Source organism: Enoplosus armatus, chromosome 2 (assembly GCF_043641665.1).
Source record: "Enoplosus armatus isolate fEnoArm2 chromosome 2, fEnoArm2.hap1, whole genome shotgun sequence".
In the NCBI taxonomy this organism is placed as follows: domain Eukaryota; kingdom Metazoa; phylum Chordata; class Actinopteri; order Centrarchiformes; family Enoplosidae; genus Enoplosus; species Enoplosus armatus.
Genome location: NC_092181.1, coordinates 20,322,430 through 20,346,505, shown reverse-complemented (window position 1 = coordinate 20,346,505; position 24,076 = coordinate 20,322,430). Strand labels below are relative to the sequence as shown.

General features: G+C 40.9%; 1 protein-coding gene across 8 annotated transcripts in view; it reads right to left on the bottom strand.

The window, feature by feature from the left end:
- Window positions 1-24,076, bottom strand: part of arhgap10 (Rho GTPase activating protein 10) — a 45,577-nt gene that overhangs the window by 3,611 nt on the left and 17,890 nt on the right. For 3 of the 8 annotated variants that reach the window (XM_070921007.1, XM_070921015.1, XM_070921055.1), the window contains 12 exons: window positions 23,427-23,508; window positions 23,164-23,206; window positions 22,986-23,054; window positions 22,363-22,437; window positions 18,670-18,754; window positions 16,882-16,940; window positions 15,214-15,319; window positions 12,978-13,137; window positions 10,429-10,570; window positions 7,860-8,025; window positions 2,036-2,137; window positions 1-562 (listed from right to left, as the gene is read on the bottom strand). In XM_070921007.1, coding sequence (XP_070777108.1) covers window positions 256-562; window positions 2,036-2,137; window positions 7,860-8,025; window positions 10,429-10,570; window positions 12,978-13,137; window positions 15,214-15,319; window positions 16,882-16,940; window positions 18,670-18,754; window positions 22,363-22,437; window positions 22,986-23,054; window positions 23,164-23,206; window positions 23,427-23,508 — 1,396 coding nt within the window. In that variant the 3' untranslated portion in view covers window positions 1-255. Of the gene's footprint in view, window positions 563-1,172; window positions 1,266-2,035; window positions 2,138-4,896; window positions 4,905-7,234; window positions 7,436-7,859; window positions 8,026-10,428; window positions 10,571-12,977; window positions 13,138-15,213; window positions 15,320-16,881; window positions 16,941-18,669; window positions 18,755-22,362; window positions 22,438-22,985; window positions 23,055-23,163; window positions 23,207-23,426; window positions 23,509-24,076 lie in introns of those variants that run through there. The other 5 variants (XM_070921023.1, XM_070921040.1, XM_070921031.1 and 2 more) reach the window with 5 other exon arrangements.

Below are 24,076 nucleotides of genomic sequence, written 5' to 3'. Positions count from 1 at the left end.
CTTTTGATCATAACATTAGATCATTATATCTTTGATGGGAGATGGTTAAAGAACTGCGGAGGCTAACAATGTAAAAAAAAAAAAGACGTGATCTCACCTTTTAATTAGAAAGAAAAAACCCAGAACACAACAATCAATAAACTGCAATGCATTGTGGGATCTTATCACCACATGATTCCCTGTAAAGACTACAGCACATCTACAGTGCCTGCGTCTCACAAAAGGTTTTGACAAAAAATAGGAACTACAAAATCCTCATTTCCTCTGAGAGTGATTAAAGCTCAGTCGAGCCTCTTCCAGACACACTGAAGAGCAAATCTGTGCCTCCTGCCCCCGCCCTCCCTGTTCTCCCTCTCCTCGTCTCATCTCTCTGTTCGATTGAAGATCAGATTGGGTGTTCGGTTTTCCTCCAAATCCAATATGCCAGGGCTGGTTCTGAGTGAGCGACTGGTGTAGGCGATAACACTTACCGGCGTTGAATATTGCACCGACCTGGAAGGAGAGCTCAGAGTCGTGCTCAGCCTCACATGGGTACACTGCCATGGCTTTCCTGCTGGTGACACTGAAAAATGAAGGCAATCAGTGAGCTGGCGGAGCTTTGGGGAGGATTACCGCACAGTTCAATCTGGGCCCGAGGCCTGCTTGTTCATTCACTCACTAGCCTGAAACAGCAGAAATGGACCAGGCAGGAAAATAAGCAAAAGTACCAAGAGAGGAGCCGGGCCACTACACACTCTTGTCTTGCCCTATCTCCAGTCTAGACAGACTAGTGAGCGAGTCAAAACACACCCACATGCATCCGTGTGCGCGCACAAACACAATGTGATGCAGCGCTGTTTGTAGCAGGTTTTGTGCAGCCGAAAAGGCAGGCACACATCAGGTCCACACAGCAGACAACCATCTATGGTGAGATAATTAAAAAGTGGCGGGGGGATTCTAAAGTAGGTTTGCACACAAACAGAGGTAGAATAGAAATCTCTCTCCACTGTGCTTCCACTTTTAAATTCACATTTGTGAGCTTAGAAGCCGCATTTTAAATCAGTTTGATGTAAAAGAGCGCCGTCAAAGAAACCATATTCATCGCTCTGCAAAGGTTAGTAAAAAGCCGTATTTATGCCATTGCGTTCCCGAAAACATAAAAACTGTTTCCACAGAAAGGTTGTTTTGCTCACCATTGCAAACCGTTATCTCGAATGCCAGCAACATTACCATGTAGAAGTTGTGCCTTCAACACACGATGCCCTGATAAATATTTCATATTCTTTCTGCAGAGCAGCAACAATGTAGGATGAGAGAGGAGAAAGAAGATATACAAACTGAAAAATAAGTTTGTGGTCACAGAGTTGTCAATACAACAATATTCAGCCGAGTTCTTGAATTCAGACTTTTGAAAGAATGCACTCTCGTGGAACCGCATTTGGGAAAATGAGGATTTGTATTTATATGAAAATAACATTAATAGGTTGCCCATAGAATGACCGGGCTGTTTGCAATGTCCTCGGTAACACGTGAAAGCGCTGAAAATGAATTCAATCATTTAGTCTCAAGGAAGCAGAGCAATAGATGAGTGTAATGGGAAGACTGTCTACACAGTCCCATCCGATTCGCTCAGATACCCGAGTGTGTATCTGGGGTTTGACAGAAAGGGGAGAAGGTTGCTGGCCCTGCTATAGCCAGTACTTGTGTTGCAGTACGATCCCTCAAAAGGTAAACTAAATTAAGGGCGGGTGAGAAAGTCAGGGAAAATATTGATGCGCAAGACTTTAAGTAGATGTTAGCCGAGCGAGGGAGCTGGTGATTCTGTTGAGTGAACATGCAAGATAAGACGAGCAAGCGAGTAATGGAGCAAGTGTGTGAAAACTGAGAGTGAAGGAATCTCAGAGTGCAACATTTAACCAGCATGAGAGTGTGAAAATGACTTAATGAAACAGAAATAAAGACAGAATAAAAGTAGTCAACTGCAATTATAAAATCCAGTTGGGAGGAAAACAGAAAGATAAAAGAAAGAATCCAAAGAGAGGGAACCCTGTCTTACCTCTCCTCTGGCTTTTCTTTTTCAGAAGCAGCTGTGGTGGCAGCAGGTTGGCTCTCTCCTGGCGCTTCAGAAGTGGACCTGGAGGCTCCTGCTGTGGGGGCCCTGCAGATAAAAACACACACCTTAGTTCCCACAGATCCTACTGGGTTGTCTATTGACTGAAAACATGGCATATTTTCTCTGAAGATTGTAGCGTTTTCCTCCCCAACTGCCACAATGTCTTTTAGACAGAAAAATGGAGAAAGTCACACAGAAGGCAATAAGAATGATGCCTCATGTGAGGAAAGGGCGGAAATTAAAACCAAAAGTTGCAGTGGGGTCTAGCTTTGCCAGTGGTAAATTTCAACACAACCATAATTAAAACCAAATTCTAGCTGATGTTCTGCCAATTCCACAATCACTGCAAACTTAGGTCAATTGATAAGCACTGATAAAATATTAACATGCAGCACAGAAATGATAAAACATGATTACTATGATAGTCACAAATCACAGTTCATTTGCAAAAACAGGGAAAAGGCCATTCTTAAAATTAATAAACCAACAACATTTTTGATAAAGTGCACAATAAAAATAACTTTTTATGAAAATTTATTTAAAAATGGAGATAACAAATCAAATATTCCATCTTATTTAATTCTACTGTACAGCGTCTACATACAGGGGGACTCTCACTTTGAATTCTCATTGTGTGCAGGCTGTACATTTATCCAAATAACAAGGACATCTTCCATAAATTAAATAATCCATTCCAGTCCATCTGCCAAAAAGCCTCTTCAAAAGGACTGACTCTTGACAGTAGATCATATTAAGCATCTTTGATATACTTATCTGAAGGTCATACAAAGAGATTTATTTGACCTTGAGTGTTGAAACTTCTTGCACTTTATAAAATCTGACCTTGACTGATTCTCAACCCCAAACTGTCAACGTGCCAGAAGTAAACAGGCCTGATAATAACGAATTCTCAGTCTAAAATCATCTGGATTGACTGTATCTGTAAAATGCCAAGGGAGAGGATTCAGAGTGAGAGATGCAAACAGTCATGAATTAAATATAACGTTTGAATTCTGGAGGAATATTCATACATAGGCCAGTTGGTTGCTTTTCTGTTCAGACAACAGCCAAAAGTAAAGTTGGAATCCAAACATATGTGCAGAGTGACATCCAAAGAATGATCCCCGTTGATACAACAATTATACTATATGGCACTCTCCCCCATCATCACAAAACACCAAATGAGGGAATATCTTTTGGAAAAAAGGTGTTCATATTCCAGATATTTGTAGAATCTATGCCAAGGTGCACTGAAGCCGTCCTGGAGGATTGTGGTGACCCACTTTATGTTGATTTTTCCTTTGTCACCCATGCATGTACATTCAATGTAATGTGTTACTTCTGTTATGTGTAAAGTCAAACAATAACACTTTGGCCATAAGCTTTATCTGTTACAGTGGTAGCTGTGCTTTACACTGGCTGGTCTCAGGGCCAACGGGTCTATGGCCGACCTACAGGATGGAGGTAGGGGTCCTGGTAAAGGCAGAGTGGAGCAGAGGAAAGCAGGAGTCTAAGCCAGGCATCCCTCTGTGTTCCATGCCTGCCCCAGGGCCAGTGCTAATACAGTACATAATGAGCAAATTGCTCCTAGCTGCCGCTCCCATAGAGACGTTAATAAAGGCAATTAGAGGGAGCAGCTGGGGAGGGGCTGGAGGTTGAGAGGATGTTGTGAATAGTGGTTACGTTGGCACTAGTGGAAGAGAGAGAGCGAGATGGCCTTAAGGGGGAACATGGTAGGGGATCTTATGTGGACATAGGTGGAGGTGAACACACGGTACTGGGCTCACGCTTTCATTCCCCCTCTGCATCGCTTCCTCCCTCCATTTCTTCCCCTGCCTCCCTCTCAGTGCGCTTGTCCATCCCCAGCGGTGGCTGTTCCATTTGGGCCTGGCCTGACTGTGGGTGATTTATAGCTCTGCAGCAGTGTGGGGCCACTGTGGTGCTCAGCTGCTCCACATCAGCATGGGGGGATAGTGCGCTGCAGTGCAGCAAATCCACTCATTAACCTGGGCCCAGGCACAACCACTGTCTGCCTGGGTCACAGCCAAGAGAAGGGAGAGCAGAGGAGCACCAACACTTCACCCACCTGCAGGTGAACCCACTCAGATACAAACAAAACCCCTCAATACAATAAAATTATTAATAATGCATGCGCACACACATATTTAAGAAAAGTTAACATCTCTAACTGCTTATTTCAGTTGGAAAAGGATTATACAAATCTGTAAAGATCTTTAAAATGAACAGATATCTAAATAATTACAGAATAAACAGTTGGGGAAAATCCGTGAATGCCACATGGCTGCCCTAGAAACTTGTTAAATGTACCAGAGGTAAATGGATTCATCCCAAAATTGCTTTCACAATTATAGCTAAGCCAAACCGAGGGAAATCGTTTGCCATTTCTCTTCAACAAAAATAGCATCAAGCTTTGAATTGCTCATCCGTTGTTTTTACCCATCACAGGCCTAGCTAAGCTTCTTCTGTAAAACATGATTAAATACAGTAAATGGGGATTGTGTGAAAATACACTGTATGTGAGGCTCACATGAAAATCCCTCTCCAGACGTTGGTAATATTTGTAACAAGTTTTTAAGAATATTAAGTTTTATGTTGTGAGCATCTTTTATAAGCACACATATCATGATATGAAGGAGACATTATATCATTATACATAAAAAAGCAACAACATTGAATTCCAAAGTGAACTGTACTGGGGGTTTATTATTTTAACCATCAGGGTTATCACATTAGCACATGCTGCCAGGTTAGTAGCAAGGAGAAATTCATCAACAAAAGTGGACTGCTGCTTCTCATTACTGCAGGAATTTCACCCTGCAGCATCCAGGCCTCGTTGATCCTGGCGAGGAGCTAACACAGGGATGAGCGGGGCTTCCAACTGTCTTTCTACTAAAAGGAAGAAGGGCAGCGGTGGGATTTTGTAGTGTTTCTAGTAGAAAGTGGGATCAAACCTACAGTCAAGCTGCCCGCCCAGCCACCGCCAGTTTGGGTGGGCAGGAAATAAGCTCTGATCCACCATTTTATGATCCACAGCTGTTTGCCAGCGAGAGGCATGGAGGGAAAAGAAAGAAAAGTGGCCAAAAAACGTAAACTCATTGGGCAGGACTTGGGGCAACAGTACCACCGGGAGAAGCTGCGACTGAATATAGGGAGAAGAGGAGAAATGAGGCAAGACATCGAAAATGACGGAAATGATAAATCACGCCACAGTCCACAAAGAGTTATTGCATGATACAGTGAGTCAGGATACATTTGTGTATGACCAGGCAGAATTTGCTGCAGCTATCCTGCAGGAAACCGAATATATGCTGTTTTCCAGGTGCACGTTTGAGCACACCAGAGTGCAGAAAATACATTTCTGAGAACGGCTGAAAGTAATCTAGCAATTGCCATCCCCACTGCTCTTTTTGGCTAGGACTGAAGCCGAATCCCTGGGTTCCAGGCCAGAGAGGTGCTGTGCTAACAGGTCTCCACCATCTCACATGCTAAGATTTATGAGTGAACAAAGCCAGGGCGACACCCTGTGACATATGGCGCAAGTCTTCATAAAGGGACAGGGGCTGCGGCTATAAGGGTAAACAAGATGAATATCTCCCCAATGTCAATACGATTTACACGGCCAACGCTCGGCCACCTGTCTCCCAAACAAATAAGAGCTGAGATTTACGACCTCCTCCTGGTTGCTCCTTCCGTCCTCCAACATGATGCCACATATGTGGGAAAGCAGAAAAAAAAAACACCCGCAGGGGGAAAAAAAGGAGTTGGTTACATAAGTAATATAGAGCCTTGTCTGTGTCATCCGGCAACTTAGAGAAAAAACTTGATATGAACATACACACACACACGCGCGCGCGCACACACACACACACACACACACACACACACACACACACACACACACACACACACACACACACACACACACACACACACACACACACACACACACACACACACACACACACACACACACACACGCGCACACACACAGAGGTCAAAGTGAGGGAGGAATCACATTGTCCTCTGTCAAGTTGTGAGGTGGATTTGTTTTTATTTTACAGCTCTTTTCAGCTGTTAGAGAAGGAGAAAGGGACAGTGAATGAGAAAAAGTCTATTTCAAGGTGAATCTGTAGACATGACACAGCAAAGAGTCTAACATCTGCAGCATAACCCAATAATTCATCTTTCACATCAGCATTCAAGACAAGTCACGGGCTGGAAACAACAAAAAAGACCAAGGACTTTGTAGAGAGAGTGAAAACAGAAAGGAAAAGCAAGAGAGAAGCAGAGCATCAAACTATCTAGAAGTATTTCCTCTCAGACAGACAGTTGACATTTGACTAATAGCATCACATTTAATTTTACTATCGATTAATCCATCGATTCATTTTTGATTAACTACCTTAAGTAACTTAAAGAACGTCAAAAATGACGACTCATGCCTTCAACGATTCAGTCAATTCACAAAGTGTGCAGCAACCACACAGTGCAGTAAAGTGTAACTGCTACTATGATGCTATGTATTAAACTAGTCCAGGGTTTCCCAGACTTCTCCTGGAGCACCCCTTGTCCTGCATGTTTTAGATCTCTGCCTGCTCCAACGCAGCTGGTTTAAATGATCAGCTTGTTATCAGGCGGCTTCAGGAGTTCACAAAGAGCTGATCATTTGAATCAGCTGTATTGGAGCAGGGAGAGATCTAACACATGCAGGACAGGGGGTACTAGTCCATCTGCAATGAGGGCAAGATGCATTTCCGATTTAATAATCTCCCAGGGAAGAGGGAACAAGAATTAAGAGCCACTATTTTCAGGCTCTTATTGGAGTGTGCTGCGTGTTAATATAGAAAGGATTTACTCATCATTTTATTCAGCTGCAATATGAAACATAACTGGCAGTTCAGGTCTTGATCAAAGTTACTGTTTAAGTTAGGGTAAGTTAGGATAAGTTAGGATGATCAATATTGCCCTCAGATAAATGTTAACATTTTGTTACAAAACACAAAAGAATAAATAAAATAAATACAATTACAATTTCAAAAATAAAAACATTACACAGATAAAAATTTAATCAATAACTGATTTTCAATTGAAACTGTAAAATTCCCAGCCCTAATACCGCTGATAAGAATACTAATAATACTTTTAACATTATTACTCTAACTCATATAATCACAATAATGATAATAATGCCACCACACAATGCAACCACATAAAAAGTAATGATCCCTGCAATAGACAATGGCTTTACATTATACTTGTAGTTTGCCTGTGTCGTGAAAGTGCTCTTGCTTGAAGTCACAGCTGTGAAGCTTGTTTCCAACCCTATGAATCAGCGATTCATGTAGTGAATGAATGAAGTAAAACGAAATGGCAACTCTGATGATCAAGTTAACAACCGTGTCTTGGAAGCAGAGACCAGTTAATTACTACATGCTCAAATCCAACACTGGTGACTGTTTAGACAGTTTACCTGTGAATATAGTATAATTGATTTGATGCAGCATAGAAAGGAGTCAAAACATAAAGCATCAATTTAGCATCTAAGCAACTTTAACTGTAAATGCCACACTAGTGATCAAATTATTAAATTACAATATTTGCAATCCATACGGTGTGAACAGCTTGAATGTAAACCATGTGGACTCATTTATGACTTGTTCACTGTGGATCTCCCAACCAATGCCTGCATTTTCAGTGGTGCACAGTCACATATTGATTTGGGACTTAAGCATGGTGAACCACTCACTTGGAATTGCTGCCTGAGCTGAGGCTGGTGTTGAGGAGGGCATGGTCACTCTTCTCTGTAGACGTCTCGGAGGCTGAGGCTGACGACGACTGGGATGATACAGACTCATTGCTGCCCATTGATGTCTCATCTGTAGCTAGGCCGGAACCATCTCCCACCGCTGACACTTGGAGGACAAAAAAGTGTTCGTTTTAATCAATTACATCTTTTCATTACTACTGTAAAAGATTCAGCCTCTTCCAGCTTACTGATGATAGCTTGCCTGATAAAACATCTGAATAATTTATCAATACATAAGGCAATGCTGCATCAACAGGGGACTTTATAAATCAAACTGCTGTCAAAACAGGCTTACAAGACTTATAACCAAGTTTGTATTGTTCATAATAATACATTTCTGCAGTCATACACAGGAACCTACAGAAACACAAGGGAGATCCAAGCGCTTTTATTTCAATTTTACTGTCAAGTAAAGATCCTGCTTTTGGGAAATGGGAGGCACAGAAGCAACTGTAAATGTTAAAAAAGTGGTTTGTTTGGAGCATTTCTTCTTTTTTTCCCCGGCAAACACATACATATCAAAGCACTTAAACCAAAAGCCCACATTTAATTAAGACCGAACTGAATTGGTGCTGGGCTTATAGCCTAATTATTACCAAACATTCTAACAATATTTAATGCATTCTACATTGACCATGCATGCAACCATAGCATTGTTAGTCTACACAGGACAACAGGAGGATGAGGGAGATGTCCATCAAGCATAGTTTGTACACACCCAGACAGTCTTGAGAAGGTGGCCCAATCAGGCAAAATAAGTGAAAACACCTGTGTGGGTGGACAATGGGTGTGTAGGGCCTTTAATAATCATTTAACACAGAACATTTACAGATGCAACATGTGATAAGATAGACATTAACAATGTTTCAATTTCACTTTGCTCTATGAATTTCTCAGTTTTATATCTTTTTTTAAGGATCTTTGTAACTCTTGCTGTAGTCCCTTTCATTCATTAGTAAGCCTCTGCCAACTTTAATACTTTGTGCTGCTGCTTCTGGTTTGGGAAAAAACAAATATCTAGCTCAACCTTTCATCACGTTTGAACGGCTATAATCAATATTTTTTATAATGCTAAAACAATGTATCAAACGACAACTCTCACTGCTCTTACAGTGAAGTCTCATTCACCCATTCACTCACACATTGACACACCAATGGCGACCGAGCTGCCATGCAAGGTGCTGGGAGTAACTTAGGGTTCAGTGTCTTGCTCAAGGACACTTCGACATGACGGGGGCAGCCGGGGATCGAACGCCCAACCCGCTCTAACCAGCTTTACCTCCCGTGCAACAGCTAACCACAGCGCCACCATGCCGCCTGTTTAATGACTTCCCTACACATGGTATGCTGTCACGTCACGATGCAGGGATATTAGACACATGCAGTGTCGCAAGAAGACGCGGACGCATACATAAACACTCTTCTCTCTTTCCCACTTCACCGTCCTTAAATTTGCTTTTACCCACTGAATGCTGAGACAACTTACTTTAAAACCATTATGTTGGATATAAAAGACACAAAGGTTAAAAAAGGATTACGCCTTTCATCCCTGATATTAAAATACCCCATGGTAAGAGCTGGCGCGAGGGAGGTAAAGAGAGGCAATCTGGTAAGCAGATTTAGATTTGTTTCATATTGTGGAGGGGGAGGGATTTGACTGACCCCGGATCAGAAATTGAAGGAGTTAGATTGTTTGGGTCACTAGGTAACCTGATGCACAGGAGAGGGCCCCTATCATTGTCTCACATTTTAGCAAGTGTCAGAGGAAACTGAACTGAATTTTAAGCATTTAAAAGTAAACAAGGGCACACAAAGTTATAGATGCAGATCTCTCCACACAGTATTACAGAGAGGAGGCGAATGAGTTCAGTGTGTCATCTGTGGACAGTGCTATGGTTCAAAGTGGCCACTAGCAAGCTAAAACTACAGTAATTCAGTCTATTACAATAGCCCTGCAATAAATCCTACTTTCACAAAGGTTATGATGTTCAGTTTTGTTTTGATGTTGGACTGAGATATAGGAATATACTTTTAGCCAGGTTCAAGACAAGCTAGGTAGCTAGTTAGCTAGCTTCATAATTCTGTAGCTAACTAGCTTCATCCATGAAAAACAGCCTGGAAGACATACAGGTTCTTGTAAATCGACTTACAGAAATAACAACTCTTAAATGCACACATTTCTTTGATCTTTGTGAAAAGTAGTTACGCTAACTGCTCCTAGATATTGCTACTGCAGCTTCTGTACAGACTGAAAATTACATCTGGATATGTCCCTGGCTACTGACTGATTAGGGCAAAACAAAACAAAATCCAATGAGAAACTGCTAACAGAAACACAATGTCAGGATGAAATTATGAAGCAAAAGAGAAAGAAAAGGCAATCAATGCTGATTAACAAAAAAGGTTCATATAATCATTTAATTCTGTATGATCTAATAATGTACACTCAGTTCTTTTAATATAATCAGAGGTGCGAAAATATACAGGTGCACATGTGTATGTCTCTTACCATTCTGAATGTCTAGGGCTTGCGGATTGTAGACAGCCAGGGGCCGATTCTGTCGACTCAGCTTCTTGGACTGCCTTGTGGGAGCAGAGAATACTGGGGCAGCAGGTGAAAGAGGGCATGACTCGGGAGCATCTGCAAAGATCTGAATACACAATGTGAATAAGTCTCTACCAAGACAAAAAAGTCACAGTGCAGATACTCAGAGACTGTTGAGCAGCAGCAGCAGCATGTCCTCAACTGACCTCACTTAGTGAACGGGTTTTAAAAAGGCTTTATATAGTGGTAGATGAATGGAAAAGGCCATTTGCAGCCACAGCATGTGCTCCTAGGGAACGCTGAGCAGCTCATTGATTGGACCCTAAAAACTGCATGTGAGAAGATTTTGTTTGTGCCAAAATAAAGAGAGCAGCTCCACATGTAACGCAATCACATCCCGTCCAGAAATCTGGGTCTAAGTTAAGGTGACATTTCTCCTCAGAGAAATTGACCCACTCTCTGAAAGAGTGGAGAGTAAAATAAACAGGGTTTGGACTCGAGGAGGGCTGGCCAACTGGCGCAGCCTGTTTACACCGGGCCGTGTTTACATATAAACTTCAGATGTGGAGTTAAAAGAGAATAGGGCTGCAGAGGAGAGGAAGTCTCAGCAGAGTCTCAGAAAGGATCACAGACGAGGAGAGAGAGAGAGAGAGAGAGAGAGAGAGAGAGAGAGAGAGAGAGAGAGAGAGAGAGAGAAAGAGAGAGAGAGAGAAAGTGGCAGAGAAAGTGAGACAGAGTGTGAACGGGAGAGACAGACACAGAGGAGGGGGCATGAGAGAGAAAGTTTGTAGGAGAAAGGCAGATAGAAAAAGTGAGAAATCTGATATGGCTGAGAGTTTCTGCTGCCTCCCTCTCTCCCTCTCACCTCTCTCTGCAGATGGAGGTGAATGTAAAACAGAGTCTACTGTTGGTATCTGGGGGTATCAACAGTCTAGAGTGGGACTAAGCTGTGAGGGAAGTTAATGCCTGTCTGTCTGCTCAACTTTTCCCCTGCTCTAACACGCTGTACTTTTCAAAATGCTCTTGCTGCATTCTAACACTACATCCTTTATCACCTGGACGGTGTTGGATACCTCTGGGTAGTCTCAGAGACTAGCAGTATAGACTGTGCTGCTGGTGTTGTTTTAGCACATTTGTATACCCGGTTGGTTTTCACCAGGCCTCTGTAGTCTCTCACACCCCATTTTAGATTTGTGAGCTTGGGTGGAGACATTAGTCACAACACACATCATCTTCTATTTAATGAAGCTGAAGGGGGAAAAAAAAAAACACTAAAAGCTCCTGGTTTCATCTGATTCTACGCAGAGTGCAATGCTGCTCCACACAGATTAGAAAACTAATCTCAAACCTTTTTCTCTTTTGACGCGGACAATTATCCCCTTTTGAGGATTGACACTGATTAATGACATTCTGGGGAGATTACATGATCTACATGAACTAAATGTTATGAAACAACTCATAACCAAAATAAATGTATTCAGGCAGGCAAAGGACGTTCAAAAATATAATAAAATGTAAATGATAATCTACAGAATAATCAACCTGCTGAAAATGAAGAGAATACCATGTGTTTAATCCTGGTATAAACACTTGGGGCTCCCCCTATTGGCCAGATTAAAACAATACTGGATATTAAACTGCTGTCTAACACCTCTGTACATTAATAACTGGGTGAAGGGTATGCTGTCCCAAGGGTTTAAGTTGGTACACGTCTCATTATGTGAGAACTTTATTTATGCTCATTATTTTGTGGAGTAAGCAATAAATACAATACGCATATATACAAACAGATCTCAAAGTACCCATTATTTAATATGATGCATTGAATGCCTTGCTAGAAGAAGCTGACTTTAAGGTGGATTAGGCAAGTATATTACGTGAATATACACAAGTCTAAACAACCTCAACAAACAGGACCTACAGAGGAGAGGAGCACCACATCCACCCTAATTGAGACTCTGCCCAAATGAAATTCTGGAGTACAGTGCAGTGTGTGTACTTCTCAGCAACAGAAACTGCCAAATCGAAACTTAAGAGCAAAATACAAAACTTCAAAACAATAGTACAAAGTTGCCAAGAAACCAGGACTTACAAACATTAGGTCTTTTGCTTCGCTCGCACATTTATTATCCTTCAGTATCAAGTAATTACACGCCACCCAGGTTGGTAAACACAAAAGGTGCTGTGTGCAGCTTACTGATGTCATGTCACCTGATTCAGATTTCATTTGGTGCCATCTTTGTACCTTGTGCTGCCTACTGTGCCTATCTTTTAGGAAATATAGTTCTGGATGGCAAGCGGAAACACAAATATACACAAATTGTTGCACTGACGGAATGAATCATGTAAGTACAGTCAGTGCAGTAGAGATCTGAAAGAAATAGAAGATAATAGTAGTAACTTGTGTTATAAGTAAACATTTCCAGTTTTCAGGGACTTTTTAGTGTATTACGTTGTGACAGTACTGTCGATACTGCACTGCGAGTCTGGCAAATCCCAGTCTTGAGTGTTACCTTTTCATGTTGTTCAATGAGGATCTCGACCACAATGTTCTGGAACTTGAGATCCATGATGGCAGCGACAGTCTCCTCCTGTGGTCTCATTAATGTGGGGCCAAACACCACGCCCAGGTTGGCCACGGTCATCAGATTCTGTTTACTGTGAGCTGCCACACTGAGGAAGATAACAACTCACATTATACACGTTTTACTCCCACTTACTAGCTCAACTTCACTGATATGATTTGTTTTAGGACAGAATAAGACTGGACTAAAGTAAGAAACAAGACCTTTGATTCTTCCTCATTCTTAATGTTCATGATTAAGATTTAACAAGGGACCGCTGAACTCTTGACAGAAAAAGGGGCAGAATAAATAAGAACGCAGAAAAAAAGGGCAGATATTGTACTGTACTGTATCTGTAATGTATTGCTAATTTTTTAAAAAAAAGGAAAAAAGTTTAAGTATATTGGCAAACAAGAAAATTAAGCCAAAAATAGTGGCAAATATCAACTATGGCTTGGCTACTGCCTGAAAAACACCCTTTACATAGAGTACAACTTTCCCCCATGCAAACTGTTTAGAAGAGGTAAGTCACCGGATCTTGAAGCATCTCATCTTGTAATGAATTAACTTATTAGATAACAGCCTAAACAATAGCCACACTCATTAAATGTAAAAAGGCTTTTGCTGTGTAAAATTGCTACTTTGCTCTTGTTCCTGAAAGGTTAATGTTTCATTTCATAAAATCGTAATAGTTTTTATGATGTTAACAGAGAGGGGGCCCACCTCTGAACCATCTCACTGCAGGAAACCCTCAAATATGTATTGTTATAAAGCATAATTTCACAATAAGAAAGCATATCAAAAGTCCAAAATGGCTCAAGAAATACAATGAGATGTTGCGATCTTGATGAATAAGTTTGAACCTTCTCTTAACCTTTTTCCTTCTGTGTATTACTTCTAACCTAGTTTTTCACATTTACAACAGAACCTCTTCTTCTTGATTTTTTTGATGTATTTCACACATCACAGAGGCACTGAAAACGGTGAATACATAAAGCAGCCACTGCATTTTGAGATAAAATGACAACTAAAAATGGGGGGATTTTAGCACATCTTATGACATTTCACACTTACAACAGTAAGCTGCAGCAAATCCTCGCCAATACTGTTAAATCCAAACATTAACTTGACCTGCATGTATAGTTTGGCATATATAGTTCCCTACTAGTCTATACTGTCCCTACTATCTCCTAGATCAGTTTTGAAATCAAGTAGATGAAACTTTATCATAGGAGGTCAGAAAAAAACCTTTATTTGAAGAAAAAGTTATATGGACAGGTGAAGAGATTTCACACTCAAAATATGATGATATGCAGTGCATCTGCGGAGAGACAGTTTAAATAGCTTCAAAGGATGCCTTTGAAGACAAAAACATTGGTGACAACTCACATTTATAACATCTCTGAAACCATTTCAGATAGCAGTGTGAAATTCTGGCTTTGCTTCCTTCCCCTGCAGGACATGCACACACGCCAACTTCAGAAAAATATTCGAGTCTCTCCAGTCTGGAGAATTTCACGCTGGATAATCCAAATTCAATTTCAATAGCGCTGCCTTTTTACCAGAGCCTGATTCTGCAGCGGGTTTCTATGAAATAAGATCCACCAGACTTTCACTGCCTCAGGGAAGAGGGATTATTTACTTATCTTCAATTTGCTCATATTTAGTTTATAAAAAGCTTGCTGAGGTAAAACCTTGTAATGTTAGCTAACATTATTTCTTAAATCTTTCTTCCTATCTAATCTCACAAATGGAGTGATGCACAATAGTGGTCCATCCAGGGATGTATGGAGTAATCTCAAGAGAGGGCTTAATTTGAGAGGTCCATTTCATTTCACTTCACTGGTGGGCTGCACAACGGCATGCTGAACAGGTACAGTAGGCTACACAATCCTCCTTCAACAACTTTACATAAACACCAAAATGACCTAAGAAAAGGCAAAAAAAAAAAAAATTAAGATGCTAGCAGCATCAATTTTCTTACCCAGCAGTCACTGAGTAGACAGAGAAGAGATGGAATGACAGCAGGGAAGGGGGAGTGAAGAGAGTGGGAGTGAGGGAGAGAGAGAGAGAAAAAGCATGTGGAGTGAGAATGAGGAGACAGACAGGAAGAGCAGAAAGCGAGAACTGAGAGAGAGGGGGTGGAGATTGGGTGAACTATGACCAAGGAACTATGAACACTCACTTGGCCAGATGCTTCATAAGCAGCCCGAGGACTTGTCGATTCCTCTCCGGTAGTTTGTGGACCAGGCAGTGGACGGCTTGGATGCGAGACTCTGGACTACCTCCCTCTGTTCAAACGCAGAAGCAGCCATAAACTCGCATTAAACTACAAGGATTTCTCTGTGCTCCTCAGGTGGCGAAGAGCCAACGCAGATGCGATTGCATGCTGTACAACATTAGCAAACAGCAAATTTAAAGAGATGATGATACACTACATACACAGTTGATTTGAGCAGTGCACAATCAGAGTTTAAAGTACAGAAACACCAAATAAAAGTGACTTAGTGGGAGAATTGAACCCTTTATTACTTCAAAAGTCCTAAAAAAAAAACTATTTGGGTACATTCTGGAAAATTTTAAATTGAGCAAAAGTTAGTGGACCTTTAAGGACATAATGATCAGAGGCCATCACCCTCAAGTATAATGGTTAGAGGATGATACATTCCAGTTTAAATAAGTGAAGAAGAGGTGTGATAATGATATATGGTCTGAAGCCTCCCAGAATTTGGCAGCAGGGACCACTATGCTGGCGAAGGAGATAGCTTTACGTTACTGTCGCTACCGTATAAAAGGGTTGTGTTAAAACCCCCAAGATCATCTCTTAAACATTTCCTCACACATGGGCATCTGACCGCCCACACACAAACACACACACACACACACACACATCCACAGACACACAGAATTTCATTACTATGGGAACGACAAGGATTTAAACATGGAAAAAGCTTCTTATGGATGCTGTCATCCATCAAAAAAAATATTCATTGCTAATCCATTTTTTCCCCCTCGTTATGAGGGCATTGCGAGCGCCTGATAAAAATGTCAACCTGATCCAATTATAGCACTTGTTATAATAAGATTCAAGTTTGGCTTGCTTTAAAAACATTTCATACATAAATGATGTTATGTGGGCGAGAATAAAAAAGTGTCTTTTCGCTGTTCAAGGTCACTCACTGGACCATTTGAGGGCATTCAAATTACAGCATATTTAAACCTTTTAGCTTTAACCTTTAATGGCTTGTTTGGCCACACATTTTTAGTAGCAAGTTAAAACAGGCAGAAATTAGAAATAGAAACGCCGTGTAAAACAAGTGTGTCAAATATGTATGTCTCCGCCCAAGTCAGAAGAGAGGCTTGTTTGGTCAACCAGAGAGGGTCAACTGTATTCACAAGTCAACAACAAATATATTCACATTTTCTCATCCTCAGATGGTGAGATTTACTACCACACACATTAATGAGTGCCCAGAGTACCACATTTCTGAAACCAAGTAAGAAGACATAAAGGTACAGGTATATCACCCCTGTCAAGTGTTTAAAAGTCTAAATATGAGGAATACTGTGGATACATCCTAATTACCATTCAAGACACACACACAGACCACTGGCTTTCAGACTATGAATCCTTTACTTGAGGGGGTTGGCTATTATTACCTACGTTTCCAAAAAGTTAGTAAAAAGTAATCAAACTGTTTTTCACTTGACTGCATGTTTTCAATAACTTACTAAGGAAGAAAAAAACATTTAGCTTACACAGTGCTTAAACTGACAGACTGATACAACACATGTTGTTTGCTTATGGTCCGTACTCTGATTAAGTGGGGGTTTAAGAGGTGTTCAAACTTACTCGCAGGGCTAATAAACTCTTTGTAAAGTCCATAGGTCATCAACGGCTCAGGAAGGCTCCTTCAAAGAGATAGTGAGAGAAAGAGAGAAGGGTGGGGGTGGGCGGAGTGGATGGAGAAGGAGAGTTGAAGTGAGCGAGGGGGGACAGAAATAGCCGGCACACTGTTTTATAGGGTCTGCACACAGCAATGATTAATGTGGCCAGGCCAGGGGATGGAATTAGATGGTGCACGCATTGAGATAACCAAGTTCATCTGAAGGTACTTTCACACTGCAGCTGGACAGTGGCCAAAGGTACTTAGCCTCAGAGGAAACTGAGATTGACCCTGCTTTATTCCAGTAGGTCAGACACAAAGTAAAAGACGAGTCAGAGCAACACTCAGCATGCTTTACTATAACATAACAACATGGATATGCTATGTTAGCTTATACATTATTTAAAAATTGATATATGTTGCGGTGAGTATTGCCTGACTAGACACAATAAAGCTTTACTTTGGGAGTTGGAATAAGAGAAGACTGTGAGTGAGTCCCAAAGACCCACAGCACATGACATCAAACTGCTTCCCTGAGAAATCAAAAAGGATATCAATAACTTTGATAGTGTTATTCTTTATCTTTTGTCAATTAAACTGTTACCAATTACTGAAAAAATATGACAGTGTTTGTAATTGATATTTAGCTTTTTTTCCAATTTGACATTTAAATCTGATTATTTTAACAATGACAACATCTTACAGCAAAATCAACATGAATTAAGAAGATCTAATTGCGTTGTGTGTACGTTACAGAGCAGGTAAATCAAAACAGGTATTGATGATGGAGTTAAAACCTTAATTGTTAAAGTTCAAGTATCAGCTTCCTATGAGTATTTTTTACTGTATTTACAGGAAAACAGGCTGAAAATTACAACTTTAACTTTGAATAAGTAAAGCCAACTCAATTTGCTGCTAACTGCACGTTTACAAAAACAAATTGGCATTTAAATGAAACTGCCTCAGCTTCTTGCAACTAAACCACATTTTTAATCTTTGAACTTCACCCACACTATCTGTCAACCTGGAAGGAGTTGATGAATGTGGAACAGGCATACAGTAAGCAATGTGACCTCGCAAGGAGTTAATTATACAAAGGCACTTTGCATAATTAACTCTGTAGCCATTTTTAAAAAGACAGAGTCGACAATGGGTAAAATGTTTCATATTCAGGTGAACAGAGGCTCTATCACATTCGTCAAAGGAGAGATGTGTAAAAAATCTTCCATTAACCACTGGGGTTGTCAAAGGTCAGAAATGGATTTGCTTAGACACACGGCAACTCTGAATAATAACGGTTTGGTGGCTTATAAGATGAATCAAAATGATCAATAACGCACCAACAGGTGTCTCTGGACGAGTCAAGTCATATTATCTGTCTGAATCCATCAATAAAAATGACAACAAATCACAAAACTTAACTTACATCTCAAAATGTGTTAAAGGGTCACATTACTCAAAATGTTCAACCAAATAGTTAAATCACAACAGAGGTTTAAGAATTTATGCGCAATTTAACAATAACATCAATTGCAGCGATTAATCTCTCTCTAAAAAATTTCATTTTATTGTTTTGTCTACAAAATGTCAGAAAATACTGAAAAATGCCAGTTATAATTAAAAACAGTCCAGTGTCACATACTGCTGGTTTTATTTAGCCAACAATCCAAACCCCAAAGATAGAAGGTTTCCATTTGTCTATGTGTCTATGTGTGAGTGTGTGAGTGTGTGTCTTTCATCCCACTGATCCTTACCTCAGATAAAGCTTCAGTGCGCTCGTTATTGTCTTAACGTCCCAGTCCTCGCTGGTACACAGATCCACTTCATTGCTCTTCTCATCTGAATGAATCACAACCATCAAACATATTCTTACTAGAAAATTCATTGACTGAGGCAACAACATAAAGCACCAACTAACTATTCTTTTCCCATTAAGCAGCCAAAGACTCCGTGTGATTTTGTGGGCAGCCTAGAAAGTCCAAATATGTAATATAAATATGTAACTTGTAATTAGCCATATGAGGATAAAAGCAGTGCTACTAGCCTTGGGGGTCGAGTCTAGCCCCAGTGGATAAGGAAGTTACAGCTTCTGTAGAGGGCTGCTGGTTCTATACTCATTACAAGTTTAATTAATCCCTTACTACTTCATTGGCTCCACAGGGACTCCAGGGTTGTGTTGTGCTGAAAATTCAGGGGGCTTTAGTCACACCTTAAGTAACCTCTGATGAATTACAGAGGATGTGGAAGTGCAATGTGTCAGTTAAGTGTTGCGAGTTAGACACATGTACTGTGCAGGGCTCAGGTCACCACACAGACTTTAGCTTTGTGGGTGGTAGATGGTCTGCGTTACTGGGAAAATATATTTTTTTGATTTCATCTAAGCACAGCAGCGAGGAGGACTGTGTGCTTCTCTGCCTGCTCTGTCCACAAAATGGCCTGTCCAATATCAACTTCTGAAAGCAAATGTTTTTGTGGAGTGTTTGTAGCCAAAGCTGTGCCTCTGTAAGTGCCTATGAGTTGAGATTGATGGGGTCTGCACAGGCTCTGTAGTCCGCTCTAGCACAAACAGGCTTGGACTTGGGTAGGTCAAGGACGCAAAACACAATTTTGGCAGTAGCAGTAAGAGTAGTATTGATTATGAAACTGCTGAAAATTGTTATTTCATCTTGGTCATCTAAATTAAGCTCTTGGGGACATTGCTGTACTGTGTGGTAACTTTATCATGGTAGCAGCTCCCATGACGCCCTTAGATGCAGAAATAAACGTTTCGCCAAAGAAATCCATTCCATAAGAAAGGTTGGTTAAACTAGAAGAAAATTTCCTCACAATCTCACATTTTCAAAACTAAGTATAGGCCGATTGACAAACTGGTCCAATGAGTGTGAAAGTAAAAGGTATCCAATGAAGAAGAGGTGTGATAATGATGTATGGTCTGAAGCCTCCCAGAATTTGGCAGCAGGGACCACTATGCTGGAAAAGGAGATAGCTTTACGTCCAAGGTAACCTTAACAAAATGTCAAGGATTTGTGTTAAAACAATGTGGTGTCATCAGTGAAAGTAACACATGGATGTCTGACATATGTGCTGTAGACATATTGAATGATACCAAAATTTAAAAGAGGAGAAGATGCAGGTTGGATGCCAACTGGTAAAAGGAAGAGAGTGAGCAAATGTTCCAGCTTTTACAGCCTAGTGCAGTGATTCCCCACATTTTTGGCTTGTGAGGCCTTAAGAAGAAGCCACGTCTACTTCATCACTTCCTGCTGCTGCCTCCTATCTTTTTAATCATCTTGGGATCCCTTAAGCCATCTGTATGCTTCTTCAGAAGTGCTTGTCAGGTGGTCGAATAGCTTCAAAACCCCCCTCCCACACATTTATGTTATGACATAACATAAATGTGTGGGACCCTTTCTGTAACTTTCAGAAAGTGACAATCCGACATTCACACCCACTTCACGCTGCGATTGGCCAAAACTTCGCTCTCAATCGCTCTCTTTTTTTTTCCCTTCTTTACACAACTATTTCTGTCATTTTCCATGTGAACAACTGACTGCAACACTATGAATGTCTTCCAGGAGAGACTGTCTGAAAATGTGCGGCATTATATTTAAACGATATCGTCTCCCCCTTCTCTACGGTGGCCAGCTCTTCACTCCTCCTTCGAGTGTTGCCGTTCGGATCAACTATAAACACATTTGATTGACAACACGTTGTACAAACTAATTTTGTTCTAACATAACCTGACCCTTAGATTTACCTTGCGGGAGTCCTGACCTTCAGGAGCAGGTGAGCTACACTAGCTAATGACCCTCCCTAAACAAAGAGGCGAGACCACTAGTCACATTGCAAGGGCCGTCTCAGTAATCATAAAGTAATGATGAGATGTTTCAAGATATTATTTTGAACTGATATTATTTAACAAAAGTAAGATTTTCAACATCTGGTCAGCTCTCTGGATTTGGACACCAGTGGTCTTAATGGTCATTTCCACCTTAAACCATGAAAATGTGGAATGTATTTATTATATTATATAGTTATTGTAGTGGGAAAATACAACAGTTTTCCTAAAATTCCCACGACAGTTATTAGTTACACAGTACAGTTACATCTCACAGCATTCCTCAAATTTGCCTCACTCTGCAATTATATCTATAGAACCAAGAAGTCTAACTCAGCAACTATTATAGCCATATCCCGACTAACACCCCACACATACTGTACGACAGACAGGCCAGAGACAGAGTGGAGCTCACTTTTACAGTCTTCTTCCTGTTATATCATTGCCTGACATTCAATAGGTGCCGCTCTCTTTGTTTGTACTGTAATATGATGGGAGACTCGTTTTCTATCACTCTGTCCTCTCTGATTGGATCCTGGCCATGTCGGTGGGTGAGAGATGAAAAGGAGGAGGAGTGGGAGGATCCGAAGTCTCTCTCCAAGGTTTAAAGCTTGCATCACCCACTCACTGTGAACTATTATATGTATGAAATGTTTGTGAATGTGTTGGCTTGTGTTGAAGTAGTACTACCTCTGTCATACATATTAGTCACTTCAGGGATAAAATATAAGATACGTTCTGGGCAGCTTAATGAAAATAGCCCATGTATTCTATATGGTCAATCAGTAATCCAACATTTGCAAAACAAGATATCATTATGCAAAGTGATATCTGTATTTGCCCCTCAATCACAATAGGTGGCACGTCAAGACCACAAACCAACGCTTCTTTTGCCATATTCAGGCTCTAAAGAAACTTCTTAAGAGTGCTGCAGGAGAGTGTTAATGGAGTCTACAGCATGAGTCGGCAGGTTGGGAGTCTGGAAGGTTTTGGAGAGGAAGCTGAGACAGGCTGGCGGCTGCCTGAGTTTGTTGTCATTCTGAACACAGAGCTGAAAGTGAGCTGGTGTCTGCTGGAGACAGCAGGAAACCAGAGAGCAGACAGGGAGCAATGGAAAGGACACAGGACAAGCTCTATAGGAATGGACATTGAGTGAAAGGGATTGAAGACAAGTGAGAGGCATAAAGGAAATCGAGAAAGGCGACGGAGCCAGCCACGAGCACACGAGAGGCCGTCTCAGTGGTGTGTTAATGAAGCAAAAACCAAAAAGTGCAAGGATGTGGATGGGAGGGACCCTGTCTGGTTGTCTGGGAGATATAACACTGTATGGAAGTGAGGCTAAAATACGCCCAGGCACTTGTTGCACTTTAGAGAGGAACGGTTTTGATAGGCTGAGTCATGGGCTGATTGTCAGCCACTATCTTTTTAATATCGCCCTGACAGACATATCCATTACGTCTGCACATTCAACTAACTAGGGGCAACTGAATATCACAGAGATAGTGCAGTGGCATATAAATTAAAAATTTTACTTTATTCAGCTCTTACCAGCAACTATCTATGCGAATACATTTCTAGAGCAGAACAAAAAGAATACACTTTAACTTACCAATCATTAATGAGAGGAGCTTCTGGACCTTGGAGCTTACACCGACAACTCTGTACAGGCCTTGGTCATTAATACCTGGTGAGTAATAACAATAATTAATCTTTATTTGTAAAGCACATTTCTTAATAAAGCTGCAAAGTGCTTCACAGGGAAAAGAACACAATAAAAGAAAAGGCAAATAAAAACAAACAATGAAATTATAATGAATAAGGACTTAATATTATGTATGTGGAAACTATACAGCAGGTACATGAATATGTCATTGCAATGTAAACCAAGTTCAGTAAGAGAAATGACTACTTGCATAAAGAAATATTGGGCATGTTGAGAGGGACTCGACCAAAACTAATTTTTGGACTGAAAAAGAGGTCAGATAAGCAAGAGAAGACTGAAACAAATTAATAAGAACTTGAGTGCTACGCAATGAAAGGCATTAGTATTATCTACAATACAGGCTGCCTGCAGTACCTGCCAGTCAACCTTGTGTTTCAATATTGGAGCAAGTCTGCCCCCTTGTGTACAGATAAAGACACTGCACCCATGTCACCCTTTACTATCCACCAAATCTCATGTTAAATTTCCCCAAATAAATCACCTTGTAATTTTACATATCTGAAGCTCACCTCTGGTCTCTATGGCACTGATGGAGTTCTTTACAAAACTCAAACCCACATCATCCAGCTGGGCATCAACTGCAGATGGAGGAAAAAATAAAACCTTCAAACGTGGTGAAGCATTGCACTCATGAAAAGTAATGATATTCTTTAGAGATACAAAGTCTGGTACAGCTAGATAACTTACTTCCTCTTTCTTTAGAAAAAGTCCTCCCAAGATAGTGCCCAATCTGTTAAAAAATAACAACAAAAATCTTCAGATTTTTAAAGTTTATCAAGTATACTCAAGTCTTGTGACACACAGTAAAGTGCAGGTGTATGGAAGTATATTAAACTGAAAAGAATTGCTCTATATATCTTCTATAAAATGGCAGTTAAACAGAATACAGTGGGACTACAGAAGCCAAGTGTGAGTGGTAGATGATGACATAGTACAGGCGGCTGACTCACAGGTTCCTTCCCACCCATGGCCTGCATCCAGAACTTGTGGTCATCCTCTGACAGAGCCTGTACTGTTAGCACCGTCCCTGGCCTGGGAAAGAGCCATACCACATCAGCATTAGGAAAAGCCTTAGAGCTACAGTACAGAAAGGCATTAGGGGATATCAGTCAATAGAAAACATCAAATGTGCTTAGCAATCTTTGAATAAAAGAAAACACCCTCTGTCAAGGGCACTTGCACCTTGGATTTGCAGTAACTACAAATATGAGCCCTATTAGTCATCCCAGCTGGTTTATGAGACCCCTTATGGTATCAGATGGATGTCAACTTACTCATCCCAATCAGAATGGATGTGTGGACTCATATTTCCATACTAAATGTGGGGTATTGCTCTTCTATTAATACTACAGAAAAGGGGCAGGGCAGAGTTAAGTTGTGTGACAAAATGAGATATCTATTACAAGAGGGCATAGCAGGGTGTGACAAATCCTCCCAGCTAAGTGTGTGAGGGCAGGCCCCCAAGACAAATTCTTCTGTCCTGCCCTCTGCAATCCAAAAAGCATAGAGCAACAAGCTAAACCGTAATCAGCAAGTGCGTGGAGCTAAGATCTGATAACTGTTAATGTGGAATATCACAGCAGATAATCTATGTGCTCTG